The 20,520-nt window shown below is 45.4% G+C and overlaps 1 protein-coding gene and 1 long non-coding RNA gene across 5 annotated transcripts; one reads left to right on the top strand and one right to left on the bottom strand.

Annotated features, from left to right (window-relative positions):
* Window positions 1–5,544: 5,544 nt before the first annotated feature.
* Window positions 5,545–10,700, bottom strand: TSPO2 (translocator protein 2). Of its 4 annotated transcripts, XM_064498154.1 has the most exons (5): window positions 10,592–10,685; window positions 9,587–9,652; window positions 8,750–8,953; window positions 8,032–8,170; window positions 5,545–7,087 (listed from the first exon to the last, which is right to left on the bottom strand). In XM_064498154.1, the coding sequence occupies exons 3-5, from the start codon at window positions 8,920–8,922 to the stop codon at window positions 6,905–6,907; spliced, it is 495 nt and encodes a 164-aa protein (XP_064354224.1). In that variant the 5' UTR covers window positions 8,923–8,953; window positions 9,587–9,652; window positions 10,592–10,685; the 3' UTR covers window positions 5,545–6,904. The 4 variants fall into 4 exon arrangements, with proteins under 4 accessions (XP_064354224.1, XP_064354222.1, XP_064354223.1 ...); XM_064498152.1 differs by lacking the exon at window positions 9,587–9,652 and having other exon boundaries at window positions 10,592–10,700; XM_064498153.1 differs by lacking the exon at window positions 10,592–10,685 and having other exon boundaries at window positions 9,587–10,574.
* On the top strand, window positions 7,769–16,389 carry LOC135323742 (uncharacterized). Its single transcript, XR_010385264.1, has 3 exons — window positions 7,769–7,869; window positions 15,269–15,439; window positions 16,141–16,389. It is a non-coding gene; the product is annotated as an uncharacterized LOC135323742 (long non-coding RNA).
* Window positions 16,390–20,520: the final 4,131 nt, after the last annotated feature.

Here is a 20,520-nt window from a genome sequence, read left to right as displayed (position 1 = left end):
GTCTTCTGGCTACTTGTTCTAGCCCCTTTGCTAACAACAGCCCAACCTTTCGGCGTTTCTATGAGAATCACAATACTCTTTGCAGCTCTTGATTAGTAGCATCACTGAAATGCAGTTGTTCTGGGGACAGAGCACACCACCCACCCTCTTACTCTCACACTGTTTGCTAGTGATGAGGAGTTGTTTATGTGATGATTGACACAGCTGGCATGGAGAGTATTGTGACAACAGCGCAGTGAAGGATTTGACAAGTTCCAAGACATCCTATCCATGGAACATATAACTTTCCTTTTCATAGTGCAGGATTTTTTATTTATTTTTAATCTGAAAATACTTTTCCTGGAGGGCAGGTGTAGTGTTTTTCCTCTTGCCTGGTAACTATGCTCAAATTCCATCTCCCATGTCCAATTACTTTCACCTTTGACATTTCAGGCAGTGATTTTGGGGATGGAGATCCTCTCTTAATGAGTGATGGCTTGTCTCCTTCTTCCCCCTAAACTTTTAAAAAAAGCAATTCAGCCCCTCTTCAGTCCTTCTGACCCACTTTTCTTTATTTTTGGAAGCTCTTGACTGCTCAGGTCCCATCTTTCCTGCAGCCTTTAGCTTTCACTGGCCTGGCCTCTCCGCAGAGTTCAGTGCTGAGCTCTAATCTAATCTCGGGAATGTGGCACTGAGACGCTACCTCTACCCAGCCATTACCCAGCTGCTGCACAGCTCCATCTAGGGCAGTGCACTAAATAGTCATGATTCACCCCCCTGCAGCGTCTGCCTGCGCCAAAAATATAAAGAGACACCACCAAGTTGCTGTCAATCTGACATTTTGCATTAGCCTCAGGGACGAAAGCTTTGATCAATTTTGTTCAGTTGTTTTTAAATGACCCTAGTTCCCCCCAAGTGGGTGCGTGTGTATGAGAGTGTGCGTGCATGGGCCTAATGACTGAAGCCAGTAATGGAAATTTTTTTCCATCAGCTAGTTCAGAAAACGAGCTAGGGTGTAAGTGCAGAGAGGGGCCAGAGATGCAGCTAGCCTCACCTGAGGACTTCCCAGTGGCACTTAGGTTAACTAAAATCATTGCACTTGCCAATCAGCATTTGCATCAAGGCTTCCTTCCACTCTGCCTCTCTCCGCACTGATTTAATGTTTTATTTAGTTGACTGTGAATTTCGTACTGCTCTGAGAGCCCTGCACGGTGGAATCTGTTTAGGCACAGAAGAGGCACAAGAGATCTGCATGCATGTCAGGTCTCGCGCGGTGAGAATGAAGATGAGCCGGTTGCCTCTCGCTGGTTGTTCCCCCACAGAAAGGGCTAAATCGTGCTCACTTACAGCAGAGCCCTGTAGCCTCTCCCTGTGACCCAGCACGCCGGACGCAGCCGGTAGCTCTGGCCTCTTCCCCAGTACGTAGTCCTTTTAGGCGGCTGCACCTTGCGTGAGGTGGCCTCCAACGGGGGGGACCAGGATCCTGCCCTGTGGCCATGGGGCCACATCCCTCTGGGTGGCACAACCCCAAGGTGTGGTTTCCTGCCAGAGGCCGTTCTCCATCCTATGCCAGAAGTGTCCTGCCACATCTGGCAGGCTGTCTCCGCCCTGTAAAACGCCTGAATCCACTGTATCAGGGCATCAGGGCCAGAATGCCTGAGCAGAGCTAGGTGAAGTGATATGGAGGGGAAGGGGTAGGCCTCAAAGGCACCGAATGTACAGTAAGACTTGAAGAGCTTTGTCTACAATAAGTGGAAATGCTGCCAGCAAAGTGGGCTAGTAGGCAAGGCTAAGGTGGCAACCTGTTCTGGGGAGATCTTTCTGGCTTTGGTGCATTCTTGGATATTAAGATCTGATCCTGCATCCATCTAAGTCCAGAAGAGTTTTTCCACTGACTTTAGAGGCATCTTCAAACGATCTGGAGACTTTTCTCCTATCTTAAATGAGTATCTCATGTAGAAACTTAAAAACATTGTACCTCATCCCCTTGATCTGTCTCCCAGCCTAGTCATCTGCAGGTCCTCTCCTAATTGCAGGAGCTACTTTCCTATGTGCAAATGGTTGCTACCCTGTCCTGATCACAGAGGGGCAGTAGAAGAGACCTGGCTGCAAAAGTCCTTGCTAGGACTAGGACTAGGAGGCTTTATTGCATTCTCGGGCTGGACGAACATTTTCGGATAGAGCCGAGAGTGAAAGAAGACACTGGCTGCGTGAGTCATGGCTCGGACGTGCTCTCTATTCCGAGGGGACAGCTGGTGGCAGTAACAAAACATCTCCCTAGATACATTGTCTGGCAGTGATCCCCCTCCTGCTTTTTCCAGCTGTAGCTACCGTTACCTAATAAATAAATAAACACTCTCTGACAGTGATGTGCAGAGGCAGCTTTCCTTCCCTCAGCCCTTGGAGGCCCTCACCTGCCCTTTCTACCCCTTCCAACCCACTGCAGGACAGTAATGCCAAGGTTTAAGAGAAGGCATAGGAAAACACTGCTTTCAGGCACTGCAGAATCCCACAGGTTGGCCCTGAGTAGTGCCCTTGTCCCCTTCTGTGCTGGATGTCGGTTCCCTGCAAAAGGCAGTACAGCCGAGCCGGTGAGCTGTGGTGCAGGGAGAGATAAGTGATGCTCTCACCTCCTCGCCTTCCTTATCTTCACTGCTAGAGCCTGGCCTCGATCCCCGGTGCCCGGCACACACACACACCCATTAACTGCGCTGCTGTAGAGCAGGGAAGGAGTCCATTTTCTTGGCAGACACTGCTGTCTGTCTGATTAATTGGAAGCCAATTTAAAGTTAATGGCAGCTCCAGGCAGCATAACCTCCTTCCTGCTGGGTTTCTGCTGCTGCAGTTTTACGGGGAGCTGTTCGAGGGTAAGGTCAGCCCCAGCCGCGCTGCGGGTGCTCAAAGCCCCAGGAACGCGCGTTCTGCACCACCCAGGGCTATGGAAAGGGTGGTGGGGAGAGCTGCAGGCGCGCAGCACGCTCAAGCTTGCACATGCACTGAGGCAAATCCTCTCCAGCATTTAGCTCTACATTTTAACATCGCTTCCCAGACAGCAGTAACTTGATTAAAGTTCCTTACCATTGGAGCCAGGGTGTTTTCTGAAACAGCCAGTAGATTATTAAATGAGACAAGGGTTAGGAAAAGAAGCTGGACTGTAAGTCAGGAAGCTGTTGTTTATGCACAAATATTGTGTATCCAGCAGCCGGGGGGTGTGCCCAGGGGCCTAAGATCAAGTGTACAATCAGTTTAATATCAGATGAGGAGCGGGATCATTATCAGCCATGGTGATCTGAGAGGTGTCTCCCTCTCTAAATGCCGTGACCCTATGAAAGCTGTCACCAGTGCACGGCCTTTGTCTGAGGCACTGCTGGATCGTGTGGACCACGGCAGGTCCCCTCGTGGGTTATGAATGTTTCCTCACGTTGGGACAGAACGTGGCATCTAAGCTAATATAGGGCGGCTGAACAAAAACCTCGCGAGCCTGCTAAGGTGACGGCATCCACTCTGCCAGCCGCCTGGTTAATGCTGGCATCAGCGAAGCTACTCGGTGCTCCTTCTGGATTCAGTGGGAAGAAGGGCCCTTCGGGAAAACGATGTACAGCAGGGAGTAGGGCCCTGAGCTCACACACACGAGACCCCAACTGATATCCTCTCGCCTGTGAACGAGCAAAGTTTCACTGGTTTCAGCAAGGCAGGGTCCCAACCTTGGGCTGGATCTCTAGCACCTCTCTAGGCCTTTCTCTCTTCTTCCATTTTGTCCATTTGACTGTAACATAGGGCCGGATCCAGGCAAGGTCTGCAATGGAGGCTGCGTGGCCATGTGCTTGTTCCAGCCAGGGTGTCACCAGGAGCAAAAGCCATTTCATGTAGCACTAACGGGAAAACCGGGCCCCGAGAGCTGCACAAGGGCAGAGACTGCTTTTGCTCTGCACTGGACAAGATAAATAAGAAATTTTCTGGATGGCTGACTGTGAAATGCTGTTAAAGTTATTTTTATGCAAAGAGTTTTAGTGTATCTGTTTAAATAGCAAGTATGCTAAACAATGCTTTAAATATTAATACAAGAGGGTGCTTTGCAGAATTTAAATTTGTCAATTGATTTTAGGCTATTACCTATATTTCACATAATGCTTAGGAACGTTTGCTATTTTTGTTGCCTGCAAGAAAATGCAAGTAGCAAAGAGAAGCTCTCTGCAGATTTATAGGTGGACTGGAAGGAAGAGGAACTGAAATGATGACAAGAACAAGTCAGCTAGTCACGCTGGTTAGAAAAATGGGAAGGTAGAGAGGGCAAGCATGAAAAGTTCAAAAAAAACCTGTTATTCTTAATACGAGGTTTTACTTTACCTGTCTGAAAAAAATGGGAAGAAGGGGAGGGAGGAGGAATTTATGAAAGCTGATTACATATGTATCCATATATTTAATCGGGAAATGTTATTAAAATGTTGCAGGTTTTAACCAGATCTAGAGTCACTTACCGACTTAAACATAAATTAAGTAATATCCTTTCCCTTTTTAGAAGCAGAGAACCCTGTACAGACATGCCTTATTCTTCACGGCTTCACTAGATGGCTCTGCTCATCTCTAGTCCTGGTGGCTTTTCCATGCTAAGTAGGAAAGGACAGACATAATGATGTTCAGATGCCCTAAATCATTCTTAACTCCACTGAACTAAATCTTCAGTGCAGATATTAGTTTCTTTTTAAAAAGAAATAGTTTATGTCTTCGTGTCCTTTGACATGTGGCTCCCTGGAAGATACAGACTAGTCATTACTGTAAATAAGCACAGTGGTAACACACAGCCATATAAAGCCCTGAGATATATAGCTGGGTGTTTTAAAGTAGCTTATGATCTTTCTAGTGCTGCTTGCTGTGCTTAGTGCTTTATAGCCCTGCACCTGCTTACAGTCACATCTATCCAGGGGCCTGTTCTTACGTATCCTTTACTTGGGAGATGTCAGCAATGTGCTTGCAACAGCAGTCCTGAATAAAGGTGTCCTGTAGCTGGAAGGGAAAAATAATGGATGGGATCAAAATGATGAAACAAGATACAATACCAAATTTAAAAAGGATGCCACAAATGTCAAGTGCTCTGAACTATTGGTATTTGTTTCTCTTGGGCCTAGCTTTCAGCCCTGCCGAACGCCCAGCTCTTCCACTTAGTTGGACCTAGGAATATTCAGCCGGAAAATCAGGCTTGATGCGACTCAGGAAGGGCCTCCAAACCCCGACCTATTGCTGATCAAAGGGTCCAGCAAGAATTAGCGTCCTTAACTTAATGCTGTGGTTGAAGTATGGTGGAGAAGCCTGTTAGGGGAATGCATCTCCAAGTGAGCGTGGCTCTGCTCTGCAGGGGCCCCGATGGGAGGAACATTTGGGACCTTTAGGCTTGAAACCCACACAGCCCCTTTGCTCCTAACGTGCACTGAGGAGTTTGGATGCTGGAGCCCTGCAGAGCCTTGTTGCCAATCTCCTTTTCCTTGCAGCCAGAGCACAAACCATGGGCTCCAGACAGGATCCCTTGAGCTTTTTCCAGTCCCTTTTGCAAACCTAGTGCCACACTGGTAAAGCAAGAATAACTTGGTTTTATTTATTTTCCAAACAAAAATGTCTTGGTTGTATTAAAAGCAAATACAGTTTTTTTTTTACATCCCCAGCTAAGCCTCCTCCCCCTCCCCCTTCCCAAATAAACCCATTCCTTTACCCACCCACCTTAATCTACAGTCAGCTGCCAGGAAGAAATAAACTTACCACTTTTCTACACATACATTGCTTCTATCAATTAACAAAAATAATAGTAAATATTCCCCCATAGACAACAACATTTAAGTCTCAGATCTAGCAAACGCAAGGGCCAGAATAAAGGATGGACAAGAGCTAGTCCATTCACCATTTGTGTCTGATTCTGTATCATGGGTGGGTCACATTTCTCTTGAATACTATGTATAGTTTAATCTTTCCTGATTAATTCCTAATTGCCTGATTAATCTTTAGGGATGGAAAGACTCTGGGTAAGATATCTGTACTGCACCTGACAGACTTTGCGTGGGACCTTTTGGCAATCATGTAATTACAACCTTCAAGGCAACGTGAGCAAGCTTTTAGTTTTACAAAAGCTCCTATGTTTCAGTACTTAAAAAATATTTTAAGTATTTTTTCAAAGACGCTGATGTTAGTTCTTCTTTTCTGGTGAGGAATAGCGCACAGAGGTGGGAGAGAGAAGTTTCCTCTTGGGACAAGCATTTGCATTCTAATCATTGTTGCTTTATCCTGGAGCATGAAACTCAAGAAGTGCGATACTCCACAAATAGAAGTCAAAGTGCCCAGTCTCCTTTCACTGGCAGAACAAGACAGATTACTGCTTGCTCAGTAACTGTCAGATAAAAAGGTAATGGTAAAAAGTGCAGACCATATGAGACATGAAAATGAAGCAACAGCAAGAATAGCAAAAAAAACCAAGTAAGTTTTTTAAAATTAGTTTGCATGAGTGAAAGGCATTTTTGTTTGGTCCCAGAAGAAGAGATAGGATCTACCCTGTGTGTGAATAAGTTCTGCTCTCTTGGGGACTGGTAGCAGTTCAGAGCAGTTTCACTGATTCCAGTATTGCTACTCTGAATTATACTGGTATAAGAGATCCTAATTGGCTGATGGAATTTGACCTGGTACAATTAAGGTCACCATACAGCTGTAGCCCCAAAACCTCTACAGTGCTGGAAGAAAAGGTTCCCAGGTTAAAGATGCATGGTTACCTTAAAGGAACACACAGGTGCATGGTGCAAACTTTTCTTTCACACAACCTTGATGAAAGGGAGAGGAGGAGGCATGCTCTGATGCCTGTCCTAAAGTGAATCCCTCCAAATTACTAGATCTTGGTTCACATCAGCTTTGTTTAATTTCACAAAATGCCTTCCTTTCTGTCCAGCTCTTATTCAGCCTTTCCTGGTTTTTCCTCAGGGTTGTCCTTCCAAATGCGGATTGTGAGACAAGTCGCCATGGCCAGCCAGCCCAAGTAAGGCACCATCAACAGCGTTGCTATCTTGTTAATGGGGTACCACGAGCACATCGTGGCTATCACCAGACCATCTAAGCACAGGATGTCAATCAGTGCCTGGAGAGCAGAGAGAAGAAAATTACTCTGATGCTCACTCCCGGGACAAGACCATAAGCACTTCTGCAAAAAGCAGTGAGGTAAAAGAGCACTCAGGGAAATTCAGCACTGAGAAGCCACCTAGACTGGTCCTAAGCCCCAGAACCTTGGCTCTGAACTCTGGTCACTGAGATCTGAATGCATCACACCAGGAGCCAAGGCCAATGTTAATTTTGTTTGCTGTCAAGTTCCGCAGGTTAATAGACTGTTTATGATGATCAGTGGCCCCTTCTACTGATAATGCCTATGTAGACAGATCAGCAACATGCTTATGACAGTACGAATAGCTATTATCACTTCACAGAGTTTCTATATTTATCTTTTGTGCACAGAGTGACAAAATTCAGATGGAAGCACAAGCCCTACTCTGCTTGTCCATAATCCCCAGGCCTTGACACCTGAGCTAAGTGCTTTCTGAATACACCACCAGTGTTCAATTCTGCCATGCCGTGTCTTTCTTTGGTGTGTATCCTCCCACTTGCTCCAGCATGCACATTGCATTGTATTGCCCGATAAGCCACTCATAGCTAATACGCCCCTACAGAGACCCTAACTTTGCTGCTTGCTAGGGGAGGGTGTGACTCTCAAAGAGACTTATCTCTAACCCTGAATGCTTAACTAGGAGACGCAGCAGCAGGACTACTGACTTCCTGGTCTGCCGCCCTGCTCCAGCAGAGCCAGCCATCTGGATGACAAGAGCAGAGTGAGAAATGCAAGGGACTGATATCATTGTCTAGAACCAGGTGCAGTATGAACTATATCTAAGAAAAGCCCTTCTTGCAGCTCTGTTTACACTCCTCTATTATATAATGCCGGTTAGAAACCCTCCAAACAACCCCCAAAACAGTAGCAGGGACACCAGCAAACAAGTCTCCAGCAGATGAATGTATGTCTAGATACGTTACCATCTTTAAGTTACGTATACCGAAGAAGAAGGGAGGCCAAGCCCAGTTCAAGGCCAGCTGAGCCCCATAGAGGCCAAGTGGGATGATGGCTTTGCTGTTGCAGCCGCCCAGGTCATTCCAGATCAGGTAAGAGGCGTAGCTGTGAAGAGGAAAACCCACATTAGTGTTTTGCTGTCCTGCAGTGAGTTCTGGCTTCCAGAGATTAGGATTCTTGAGCATTTCTTGGGTATCAAAGGGCATTTTTCACCTCTTTTGGACCAAAACAACTCTGAGAATGTGATTATAATGGTGTAAACCTCAAATACAAGTACTCTTTTCATGGAAAAGTGTCTTGCAAAGTGGGTTTGCATGAGAATTTTATTGGAGTGAAAGTCAGCTGCATCCGCGTCCCTCACTAGTCTCAAACCCATGGTCTGTATCATACCTATGTGGCCCACATTTTCCCCAGGGCAGTGACTGCTTTAAATATGTGTTCACAGTGGTAAGTGTGGGCTGCGTCCCTGGCCAGAAGCATAGCCTGCAGTGTGAAGCTGAGGAACTCAGCCCAGAAAGCAGCTCAGGCTGCACTTCATCTGCTGGGAATAAGTATACCTGACATGCCTTGCTGATCCAGGGAAAAGGGATATCCTAAAAGTGAATGAATGAAGAGCCTGAAATGACTTCTCTGTTAGGGATCAAAAACAGCAGGATGAGAGATGAAGCAGTATGCAGAACTTACCCCATGCCAGTGTACAGGACAGTCCAAGCAATAGGGAATATTTTGCGGGATGGACACCAGGAAGGTTTCTTTAGCTTCTCGTACCAAACAGGCACTCCTTTGCGATTAATGAACCAGCCAAAGAGTCCTCCAACATGAGGCAGGATAGTAAAACCAACGGTATAAGCCCACATCCTTGTTTGGTGAGTTGAAGTAGTCTTTTGCCTGTTGTAAATTAAAATCAATAATTGATCGTCACTTAGAAAGAACATTTTTTCCCACCTTGATCTTTCAAGCTTTCTCCCTAATTGCCTATATTTCACTTTAGTGGCTAGGCCAGAAGATAAGTATTTAAAATTGTATTCAGCTCTGCCACTGACTTCCTGCTGCCCGTCTTCCTGCCTGTGACGTAGGGGAAATTCTTTTTTTCATGATTATATTTTCTCTTTGGTCTACTAAGCAAACTGGTTCCTACTTTCTATTTCATAGTTTCTTACAATGTATGTGTGACAGGGTTCACCTAAGGTGGTTATATGCTTAGAACACAAGACTGCAGTTAATTTTATCATTCCACTTCTGAATGCATAAGTCAGTGTACAAACTTTAATGTACATTCATGGAGGCTACACATCTCAGTAGAGCTGTTATCTCTCCTCTGCATGCTACTCTGAGTATGAAAACTCAGACAGATCATGCCCAGGCACCCCACTCTCTTCTGACTTCAGCTATTTTTTCACCATGGATTTATATTTTAAATGAGATCTGCACTAAGACAATGTTCTTTCACCAAATTTTAAGTGATCTATGAACCTTGTTTAATCCTCTGCGCAGTCCTAGCAGGCAGAGGTGGATACTTACCTCTGTATCACAAACGGGTAAGCTGAGACACACCAGCAGTTTCTTGACTTGCTCACAGTCTTACAACTTCATTGCATGAATGGAAGGAACATTTACTTTAATAATTACATTATGCTGCCACACAAGACAGCTGTGATAAGGATAACATCTAGCATTTCATTCTGTCCCATATCTTCTCCTGCCATCATCGATAGGCTTCTGGAACCTGTTGGTGTTGTGTCCTTCCTCCATCTGCCACTATATTGGCCTTCCCTTTTGATCCATTCAGGAACTAAAGCTGAATTAGCATGCATCTGGGATAACAAGTAGGATTCTCCAGGAGTGCAGCAGTTTTGTACTTCCTGTCAGCATCAGTGCAAAAGGCACCTGAGGAAATGCACTTGGGAAAGACTGTTGTTTTTAGCAGTGCAAGAACAGAGAAGCAGACTCAGAAAGTTCCCTTGTCCAGAGAAATGTCCCTGGGAGCCTGATGCTCTGAATGCTGGTCGGAGAAACAGAGAGCAGGAGGAAAGAACTGATCTGCATAGTCATCTCTGTTTTGGATTTTAATTCACAATTAACACATTGCTATATCCTATGCTAATTATTATTATTATCATCACACTACAAAGCATTCATCTTTAGAAACACACACCAGCAGTACAAACCAATTTACACATCAGTAAGGGACAAATACTCCAGACGCCATCTCTAACAACTCCTTTACCAGACAATTTATAGTACCATTAAAGTGTCTATGGAACCAGAAAATCCAGCCAACACTGAGCAAAATAATAGCTGTTAGTCCTGCTTTTAAAATGTAAAACAGCATTGTAATATTGCATCTATAGGAAAGTAAAATGGGAAAAGTAGACTTTTACCCCCTCCCAAGTCCTTTGTAGTTGCCAGACCAGCCTGATAGAGGCTGCAGAAGTAACTAAGGGTTGAAAATAACACATTATGATAATACTCTGTTTTGGCTCACAGCTGTGTTAACTGACAGGGTTTGAGCTATAAAAACCTTACCGTCTCTTACTGCCTTTCCCTCTCTTTCAAAGAAAATGGGTTGGATTTCCAAGGCCAGCTCCTGTCTCTAATGCTGGTGCTTCTATACAGTGAAGAAATTGTCAGCTGAGTTTTACCTAAATAGCAGAAAAAAGGGGGTGTGTGTGTGTGTGTGGCTCTATCAGATTACACAACAGAGCCCGCACTCTGCAAGAATTACAGGGGACCTTTCGGTGGTGGTTGAGTAACTGTCTGCAGAAGGTGGATCCGGCTTCTTGGTTCGAACACCACGTAGAAGCCACACGTGAGGCTCTGCCTCTCGGCTTGGTTTGCTGACAGGCGTCTTCTCCGTAGGTCAGAGGGTGACTGGAGGTGGCTGAGCAGCACCTATTTCTCTGGCTGGGAGTGCACTGCATGTGAGAACGCATGTGTGAAGTGCGTCATGCACAAATGAACGTGGTAAGGGTGTGAGAGCTGGTGTGTGAGGGGTGGTTGTACGTAGGTGCATGACAGTATGACTTCTGTGCATGTTGTAGGGTATCAACAGAGCTCCACTGGTTTACTGCAGCCGAGCATCTGGCCCAGCACACGTATGTGTCCATGGGAATGAGTAAAAGCTGAGCCAGCCCCGTGTATGAGGCTGTGTCTGCCATTTCAGTCCCCAGCGCATTATTTAACAGAACATTGATTAACCAGATGCTTTCTGTGGTCTCCTGTACACTAGCCTTTTGGCTAAAATCGCTGGAAACCACTAGAATCTAAAACAAAGACATTACATGAGCATGTTAAATGAAAAAGAAAAAAGCTGGAAATCAATTTCCATTAGTAAGCTGTCTGCAAGGAATGGGGAATTAAGCACTAATTTACTTCAGTTATGGGTCATTACCTGAATTTCATGGCCAGAGGCAGTATTGCTGATTCCTAGCAGAACATAATATTACTGTTATAACATAGAACCAGTGAAATCTTTTATTTTATGGTACTCAGAAGAAAATTATTTTTTGTGGGAGGAGAGAGACAAAAAACTATGTAAAGGGCCAGATTTTCAGTTAGCATAAAATCAATGTACTGCTATTGAGATGGTGTGTTTTTATAGTGTAATTGCCACTTTGAAATAACAGATGCAACACACATTAATCAAGCAGTAGCCACCTGCATATCCTTTCAGAGTCTGTTGCTATTTGCAATTAGAAACTTCTGTAATGCAACAGTGCAGCTACTCTATGTGACAGAGTGGTTTCCGTCACAGTCAGCCACTTCACTGCTGACTGGTCACTGAAGCAGTAATCATGCAGATTGCTGGTTAATATTACCTTCATGAGGCCTTGGCAACTTTATCAGAAAGCAAGCAATTCAACAGTTTTTAGCTGGTGGTATTTCCTTCCCTGGGCTTGAGTGTAAAACCATGATTACTCAGTGTAATCTCCTTGGCATATAGCAGTGAAATTTCCAGGCCATTTTGGAGTCTAATATGCTGGATGAATTAAAAATTAAGGGTCAAATCACAAGAGTCCTTGTAAATTGGTGAAATTGGAGATGATACTTCCTGACTAGAGAATAGCAAATGCAAGGAGGAAAAAGTGACAGAGACGGTTACAGGCCTAAAAGTCACTATCGGTTTTGCTTGAGCATTACAGCAAAGGAAGGGATGACTATTGACATGGAGGTACATGGAAAAATGGAATGATATGTAACAGATTTGCAAAGGTAGATCACGGCAGACTAGATCACAGCAGACTAACTTGATCTCATTGCCTGGACAATGTTTGTTTTCTAAACAAGAAAATGTGTACATCACTTGTCTGGATTTCTGAATAGCATCTGACATGGTGTCTATCAGGTAATGATTAAGCTGAAGAAGATGAGAGATGGTAGTAGGGCTCTTGGGTAGCCAAGCAGAAGAGGCAGTAAAGAGCGAGTGTTAAAAGACAAGGATCGAGTTTGGGAAGTCTTTGGTAGCACTGACCAAGGATCAGTCCTGGGACCCAGACTGACTTTAAACATAGTATGAGCATGTGCACAGACAAGCCAACGCAAGTGTGTGTACATACCCAGGGCCCCCCTTTTTACATATTTGTACATGCTTTGCAAGAACTCTCTTGCAATGAACCGGAAAGACTTTCTCTAACACAGTGTTGTTTCTCTTCTGTTACCGCAGATTTATGTCTCAATATTTCTGGTTTGAATCATTTTACCGTAATACAAGATGACGTAATATTACCTCTTAGTAAAATCATTTCTATACTACATCAGGCTATATTTCTGCATATTTCAGTAATATTAGTGCTGGGTTTTAGATCACTACCATATCACTGCAATATGTTTTCATGAAAGAAAAGAGAGGGAGAACTGAGTTATACAACCGTGTTTGTTTTCCTCTTCTTAGCAACCTTTGCATGTTATCCCAAGAGGTTTTCAGTCAATGCAAGATTAATTTCCCAAATATAAAAGCCCTGTTAACCTGAATATATTATTGAAAAACAGCATATTTCAATCTGCCCTAGTTTTGAAGATAGAGATGCTGGGTCAGCTCTTGGCATAAATTTGCAATGCTCCACAGAAGTCAGCAGAGCTTCTTTGATTTACACCAGCAGTAAACCTGGCCTGTTTTGTCTACCTCTGATCAGACAATATGCTTGCAGAGTTGCCACAAAGGACACAGAGGTGGCCAGGGAGGAACCTTTGTGACAATCACCATGTATCTGAAAAATTCAAACCTGCCAGTGTTGACATTGCAAAATAAAACATTTTGATTTTCAGCTTGAAAGGCCTTTTTTTATTTTTATGAAAAAAACCTTGCATTGAAAAGTCTTCCATTATGTCAAAATAATAATTTTGGGTAACATGAAATGATTTAAGAAGTCTCAGCTGGTCATTATTCCTTTCCCCCCGGTTGAGGCGGCCCTGGGGGAATGAAACCCGTAACCCAGTCCAGTTCTGCCTCTGCAATGGAGCAAGGGTGTGAAACAGGCTACAGAGAAACATTAGCCCTGCGGCAGGCAGAGCGAGACGTCAGAGTTGCTCAAAACTTGGGTGTGGATTTCTTGACTGCCAGTACCTTGCAGCTTGAATTTTCACCCTCTCTCCACTAGAGGGAATTTTAAAACAGACCTTTCTTAGGATTAAAGTGCAGTTTGTAGTGTTTTAGAAAGAGTTACCTGCAGGACACTGGCGATATACAGCCTGGGCTCTATCTGGTTGTACAAGGACCCATGCCATTTTGTAAGATATAAGCTCCTTTCTCTGTCTTTGCTGTTTATAGCTGGTCACAGGGACAAACTGTTGTGAGATGAATCGTGGAAAAATCCCCTTCCTCTTCAGGGCTCAGCTTTTGATTTCTCGCTGCCTGCGGGGAGGGCCAGGCGCACTCCTGGCTCCCACGTCGCGGTTCTCCAGGGCTCCCCGGCTCGGGACTCCGCGTCCTCCTGGGCAAAGGGGCCGTGTTCATGGCTAGCTGTGAACTGGAAGGCCAGACTGAGTTTCGAGCTAAGTTTTGAATATTGGGGCCTGCCGTAGTATTGCTTGCTTGTTAGTAATGTTCCTGGTGAAGGCTAGGAGGCTGCCCACGTGTGATAGCCGTAAATGGAATGGTTCGGCTTTATCTATATGCAGAAATTGTACCTCAGTAGCCAAAAGAATGAGTTTTAATGGATACAGTTCAACCCCTTCTTCATTTTAAGAGCAGCTTAGCATGGGGATAGACAGATGACTGCAAACAGTCAAGTTACTGCGGTTTAGCAAATTACTGCTGTCTAGCCAAGCGTCTTTAATTAACCATGTGCACAGACCTAGCCCAGCACTAATGTGACAAAATATTTTGCCTTCAACTACCACGACCAGTAATACCTGCTTTACTTGGTAGCGCTCCAGTCAAGTCAGCGGGTGCCCGTAACCCGGTGACTCCGGTGTCCCTGACCACGCTGTGCCCTGTCCCCCCCAGCGCTGCCCAGTGCGTGGCAGGATGCTGGACTTGGGCACTGCCGGGATGCCGCTCTGTGGCCTGGCTAGCAGGGCTGGCATTTTGTCTCTGAGCCCTCAGCCTTTGCCTCAGAAAAAGCTGCAGAAGTGGCACGAAGTCACTGGCAGGGTGCTGTTTTGCAGCGGGTTAAGGGAGTTATCACAGCTCAGCTGCTTAGCCGTGTCTCACTAAGTCACGGTCTCAACTGCTGGATTTACATCGGATCAGGGATATCAGGTTTAAAGTGAACACCAATAATAGTGTTCACAAAGGATTCTATATTGTCTTAATATAGCAGCATAACATGCATTTCAAGGTCTCTCCTACATGCAGAGTTATTTGAGAAAAGCTATTGCAGTTTCAAGTGATGCTCTGACTTAAATCGAGTGCGCTTTCATGTGCTGATGTGCCCTGAATTACACTGGTGCCACCAGCTAGCTGGGCAAGGCTTTGTAGTAAGGGCACGGTGTTTCCCAGTTAAAATATAAATTGGGGTGGGGGGGTTCTGTTGGCCTTTCCAGAGGACACTCAGAAGCTGAGGAGCAGTACTTACCTCCCTGAGGTTTTAAAAAAGCAGCAGGTAACCTCTGGACCCTCAGCTGTGTTTTCTGCAGCTAAAAAGCTCTCAGATATTTCCCTCAGAGGAAGTTCAGGTGCTGAACTGGGAAACGGCGACAACCACCAGCAACAAGGATTGAATGGTCAACTCTGGGAGACTGACTGGCTCTATTTATTCCTAGCGCAGGAGAGCGTATCCCTCTCTCCCGCACATCCTGGCTGCGACTGCGACGTGCCTTTCCCTGCCGCTGACGCAGCACAGCGGAGCTGACCGCAGGAGGGGACCAGGGTCCCGACCAGGAGCTCATCCAGGCCTGGGAGCGGTGTCAAGCTCTTCATTTGCCTGGGGCTCAGTAAGTCCAGAGCCTGCAGACAAGGAGATTTGTCTAGGTATCAGGGAGGCCTGAAAAGTCTTTATTGCTGGGGATAATGCATGGGGAGGAAAGGGACCGGCTGCCATGGATTTTCAGTAGAAGCAGGTTTCTACCCTGATTTATTAACACAAGGCTTCCATATGACCTGGGAGCAACAGTAGCTCTAAATCTGCATTTATTGACTTTTTTTATAGTTTGGGCAAAGATTAGATTGGTTGTGAAATTTATATCAAAGTATTTTTGTTGTTCTTTTAATGAAAATGCCCCTTCTACTAATAGGGAAAACTTTAGTGACTGTTATCTTTTTGGTCACTGAGAAATGTGGATCTGTCAAAGTGTATCAGAACAATGCTTTGAAAAATTTTTGTTGGGAGAAAAACAATTTTTCCCAATGTTTCTTTAATCTTAGCAGAAATAAAAAGCGAAAAGGTGAAAGACCATGGGGGGGGCAGAAGGAATTCCTAGCAGTAAAAGTAAAAACTCTGCAGAAAATCAGGGTTTTATTAAAGAGAGAAAAAAAACAACGTTTTGAAGGTGTGAATTTGTTTTTTCTTCATTTATTTATTGTGAAGTATGCATCCTTTTCTGTAGTTGGACAGCTCTAATCCTGGTTTTACTATTATTTTGGACCTCTACTTGTGTTTTATTAGTGAATCATTATAGTTCTGTCTCATTTATAGTTTTTCCTGCTGTAGAGATGTATGAATAAAGTGACTATTGCCTCATGTGGAACCCTGGAAAAACACCTTCTCCAGAGCACTGCAGACGGCTGTGAAGGAGAGGGGAGCTGGGCAACTCCCAGTTAGAAGCAGTAACTGGATCACAGGAGACACGCACCATCCTTTCCCGATGCCCTTCTCTGGTGACTTGTCAGGTCAGTTCCTGAGCCGTCGGGGGAATTGCGGGTGGCATTTGCTGTGGCTGCCTTGGTCTTGGTGCGATGGCCTGCACGAGCCTGTCACAGCCCCCGGCCTCGGCAGGAGCGTGGTCCTTTACGTTCCGCAACAGAGGAGCCGCCAGCTGTGAAGTCTGGAAGGGATGGAGCACACGCTCTGCTGGGAATGACGCTCAGTCGTATTTTCCCTCTGACAACATCTGCATCAGTGAGTAGCAAAGATGGGGATGCAGCAGGAGTAACACTGCTTGCAAATAACAAAATGAGCATCTGTGAACTGCTTTAGGGACAAGGCTCAAAGTCTGTCTGAACAAGCTGCAGAGTGCCAGAATTTTGCTATCTTGGTGGGTCTGCCTTTCCCTCACTCACATATGCCAGCTGCTAAAAATGACTCATCTCGTCTCAGAAAGCTGTCATGCTGCCTAGGCAAAGCCTTGCTGCTTGGTGCCTTGATGGTAGGGTTGCTTCCTTTTTAAGGAAGCTGAGCCGTGGCCATTATATTTGTTGTTCAGCTACAGAGAGATTTTTGCAAGAAGTTCACAAGGAAAAAGGGTTGTGAAACATCTTGTGCTGTTTGTGTGCTGCTGTAGAGCTCAAAGAGGGTGTCATCTGAGCTGTCTATTCCTCATCTAGTTTCAGCTTTCTGACCTTTGGTCCTGGTGCTGCAGAGTAAGTGTAGAATGTCCCCACCTAAATCATGGATGTAAATCCCCGCAAATGAGCACAATCAGCATATGGTAAATGCCAGGGTACTTCCCTCAAATATTCTAGTGAGCAAGTTGACTGGCAGGGACATGGCACAAGCAAATGTGAGGGCGTTTTTGCAGAGAGGGAGTTCTGAATTAGGAAAATAACTTGTACAAACACAATGTTACGGTTTGGTCTCTGTTAATGACTGGGGTAAGGAGAAATGTGAATCTATTGCTTGCTTTGTGCTAAATCAAGTCTTCTAACTTTAGCAGAAGAGGTTCCTCCTTTCACACCAGAGATCCATCCAAGGGCAGTGAATTACTGCAGTATTCCCCATGGCCATCTGATAATACAGGTTTGTCTAAATAGTATTTTGAATCCAGACACGCACTTGCTCTGCCAGAGCTCTCGATACCTGGACACACACCAGCTTTGATCCAGAAAGCTGTATGACCACCACGAAAGCAGAAGAGAACCCAACTTCATGTATGTCAGCACAGTCATGTCTGCTGGCTGAAGCACACCTCAGCCCGTGGTATGCTTTATAGACATACCTCCAGGGTTGTCTTCTCTTGAATTTGCCCAGACCACAATTCATCAGGGAGATTATTCAGTGCAAGTCAGTTAGATTTGGGAAAAAGGAGTAAAATGGAGAAGAATCTGGATCTGCTGGCTGCCAGTTCACAGGATGGAAGAAACATTGGCTTAGTAAACAGTTTGCTGCAAGTTATTCTCACAGGACTGTCACAAAGGCACTGTCGCTGTCAGAGATGCTAGTGACAGTTCATGTCAGTCATGGAGCTTTACTGCTGTGCGTGTTCTCATTTCAGATGAGAGATCAAGGTCTGTTTCCTTCAATTCATTTGTGTCAAGGCAGCCAGCTCCCATGTGAAATCCTAGATATCAGTGGTAGAAATGATGCAAGAGATGAATGAATGTGAGCAAGCCCTCGGGAGGAAGTGTATCCCTGACACTGTAATGACAGTGTGCTGAGGCTTAGCCAAAGGCTGGAAATCTTTAAAACATGTACCAAATGAAGGAAACCTGTCTGGGAGTCAAGTATTTATATTTAAAAAAATATGATGATAAAAACAAGCATGATTTCCCAGTTCCTGCCCACTCTTTTTTCACATGCTGGAAATTAACTAAAAAAACCTTTAATTCCTCAACACTCAGGGTGGTTCAGAGTTTGATCCAATTTTAGAGACAAGGTACTTGTCTCAAATACCAGATCTAGATTTAATTTGCGACCAGATCTTGGATTCTCATTTACGGTCAGTGCTATTTGAATGGCCGAAGGCAAATAGTTCAATAAAATTGTGACCTTAATTTTTCCTACTAATTTAACTAGGAGCTTGATCTGGTTTTGGGGCAGGACACAAAGTGGATTATAGGAGCAGCTGGCTTTTTAATTAGGGCCATTTATTTATCTGTTGTTAAAGTTTAACCTTTACTCGCGCAGAGACAGTGACGGCGAGGGATATAACTTTAGCAGTGTGTGTTTGTGTGCAGGCTGCCTCTGTCGGGTCAACCAGGTATGCGCAAGACTGCGTGACTGGGAGTACTCTGATCTTGCTTGAGTCTCACTGCAGTGATCCCAAAGTACCAACTGACAACTGTGTGATATGGTTATTTATAGAAGCCAGGAACTAGAGGGTAGAGTATTTATTTAGACTCTGATGCTGGCTGGTTGTGTGGAAAGCCTGAGTCCCCACCCTTTCTGCAGCAATTTATAACTAGAACCTTAATCTCCTCTCCTTCTCCCTGTGCTCACATACACATTCCCCAGGATTAATTCTGCAGAAAAGGGGCACGGCCGGGGTCCAGGCTCTCCGGCACCTTCTGGTCCCAGATCATCCCAGCAGGCGTCATCCCTTAGCACGCTCTGCCCTTGGCCTCTCATCCTTTATTTTAGCAGACTGGCATTCAGAGATGGAAATCCTAGGCTCCTAGGGTGTGTGAAGGGTAACGGGATGAAAATGCCATTGCCCTGATGGATAGGCTTGTTTGCAATGATGCAGGATGGGACAAAGCAGTGGATTGGAGTTGTTGAATCACTTGGATTCACGGCACAGCTGTTCTGCCTTGCTGACAAGGTAGAGCCATCCCCACTGAAAAGCCACCTCTGTTATACTGCAGTCCTACAGTAACTCTATGAATCCTGCCATCCGCCACCCCCTTACTTTTTTTAACCGGTACAACAGATCTTTATCAAGCGAAACTGGAAGGATGCTGTGTGTTCATCAGCTCAGTTTCTCTCATCGCAACCAGCAACCAAGAAACTTGTGCTCCAGGAGGAGGTTTCTCCCAGCCCCAGTGTGGGGGATGCAGTGATGCTGTGTGCTCTGCTCCAGAGACAGGGTGGTACTAGCAGAAGTGGCTGCAGCCGGGGATGACTGGGTGGCAGTTAGCACAGGTGGGACGTGTTAGCGCTCATTAGTGAAGCATGTGCTCATTAACAAGGCACACAGCCCCACCTGTCATACCCTGTGGAGTGGTGTTAGGGAACCACATCCCCCTCAGTACCCCTTGCTTGCTCTTACTCGTTATGGACATTGCTGGAGCCCTGCAGCCCCAGTAGGGAGGACTGGCAGAAGTTGGCACCCAGGCTGGTCCTGTGAGTGGTGAAAATCAGGTAAATGGTAAAGTTTGTCTCTGAGCAATAGAGAGTGCTGTAGGAAAGAGAACAAGGTCCTTTGTAGGACAGCTTGGTATGGCGATGTATAGTGTCTTGGCATGTGAAAAAAGAGGGGTTAAAAGCAGCATAGCCTAGGGATCTGGGCTGGTATCTGGGAAAGGCAGTCTAGGGCAAACAGTGGCTATTGCAGAAGTACTAAAGGTCCAGGTGCCCATCTCCGTGCCAGCTGTAGTTCTGCTTAGCGGTGCAGCTTCTCTGTGCAGTTGGTGAGAACAGTTAGCCAGCGGCAGGTACTGCTGTTGTCCTAATCCTCCTGACCTAGGAAGGTGGTAGCACCTCCCTGTCTTATGTATGTTGGACTTGTCTCTGGTAAGAACATGCAGGCCCTTTCCTTTGCTGGAGTATTTCATGGCAGTTGGGAACCCTGTTGTTTGCCCCTGTAATGGATTTCTCTTTTGCAATTTCCTACTGTTGTTGCTTCCTGCCAGGGAAATGTGAACACATCAGAGATAAGAGCCTTAACTACTGGGCAGGTTCAGCAGCTGATGGGACAGCAGATTTCTATAGATCTCTCTTCTTCATCCCTGCAGTATCCGCTGTCAGGGCGCTATCTCTCTGAGATGGCACACCAAGTTTCAGGAGCAAATTTCTGTTTCCCTCTTGCTCCCCAGCTGGAAGAGGTGTAAGAAGGTATCCATATACCAATGGGGAAACTGAGGCTGAGACTAAGTAGCTTGTGCAAATTTGTGCAGGGGAACTTATGATGCAGCCAAGAGCTAACTATAGGATATCCTGCAAAGGAGTGTATCTCCTTGAAGAAAACTCTCAGCACAGCTA

This window comes from Dromaius novaehollandiae, chromosome 27 (assembly GCF_036370855.1).
Source record: "Dromaius novaehollandiae isolate bDroNov1 chromosome 27, bDroNov1.hap1, whole genome shotgun sequence".
Lineage (NCBI taxonomy): Eukaryota > Metazoa > Chordata > Aves > Casuariiformes > Dromaiidae > Dromaius > Dromaius novaehollandiae.
This window is presented reverse-complemented; position numbering and strand designations above follow the sequence as displayed.

What these genes read in the sequence shown, in the direction of transcription:
- TSPO2 (XM_064498151.1), bottom strand. Translation starts at nt 9,000, where the DNA reads ATGTTCTTTCTAAGTGACGATCAATTATTGATTTTAATTTACAACAGG. An exon ending in GTCCTGTACACTGGCATGGG is followed by an intron (nt 8,171 to 8,749) that starts GTAAGTTCTGCA and finishes TCCTCTTCACAG; the next exon opens with CTACGCCTCTTACCTGATCT. An exon ending in GTATACGTAACTTAAAGATG is followed by an intron (nt 7,088 to 8,031) that starts GTAACGTATCTA and finishes TCTGCTCTCCAG; the next exon opens with GCACTGATTGACATCCTGTG.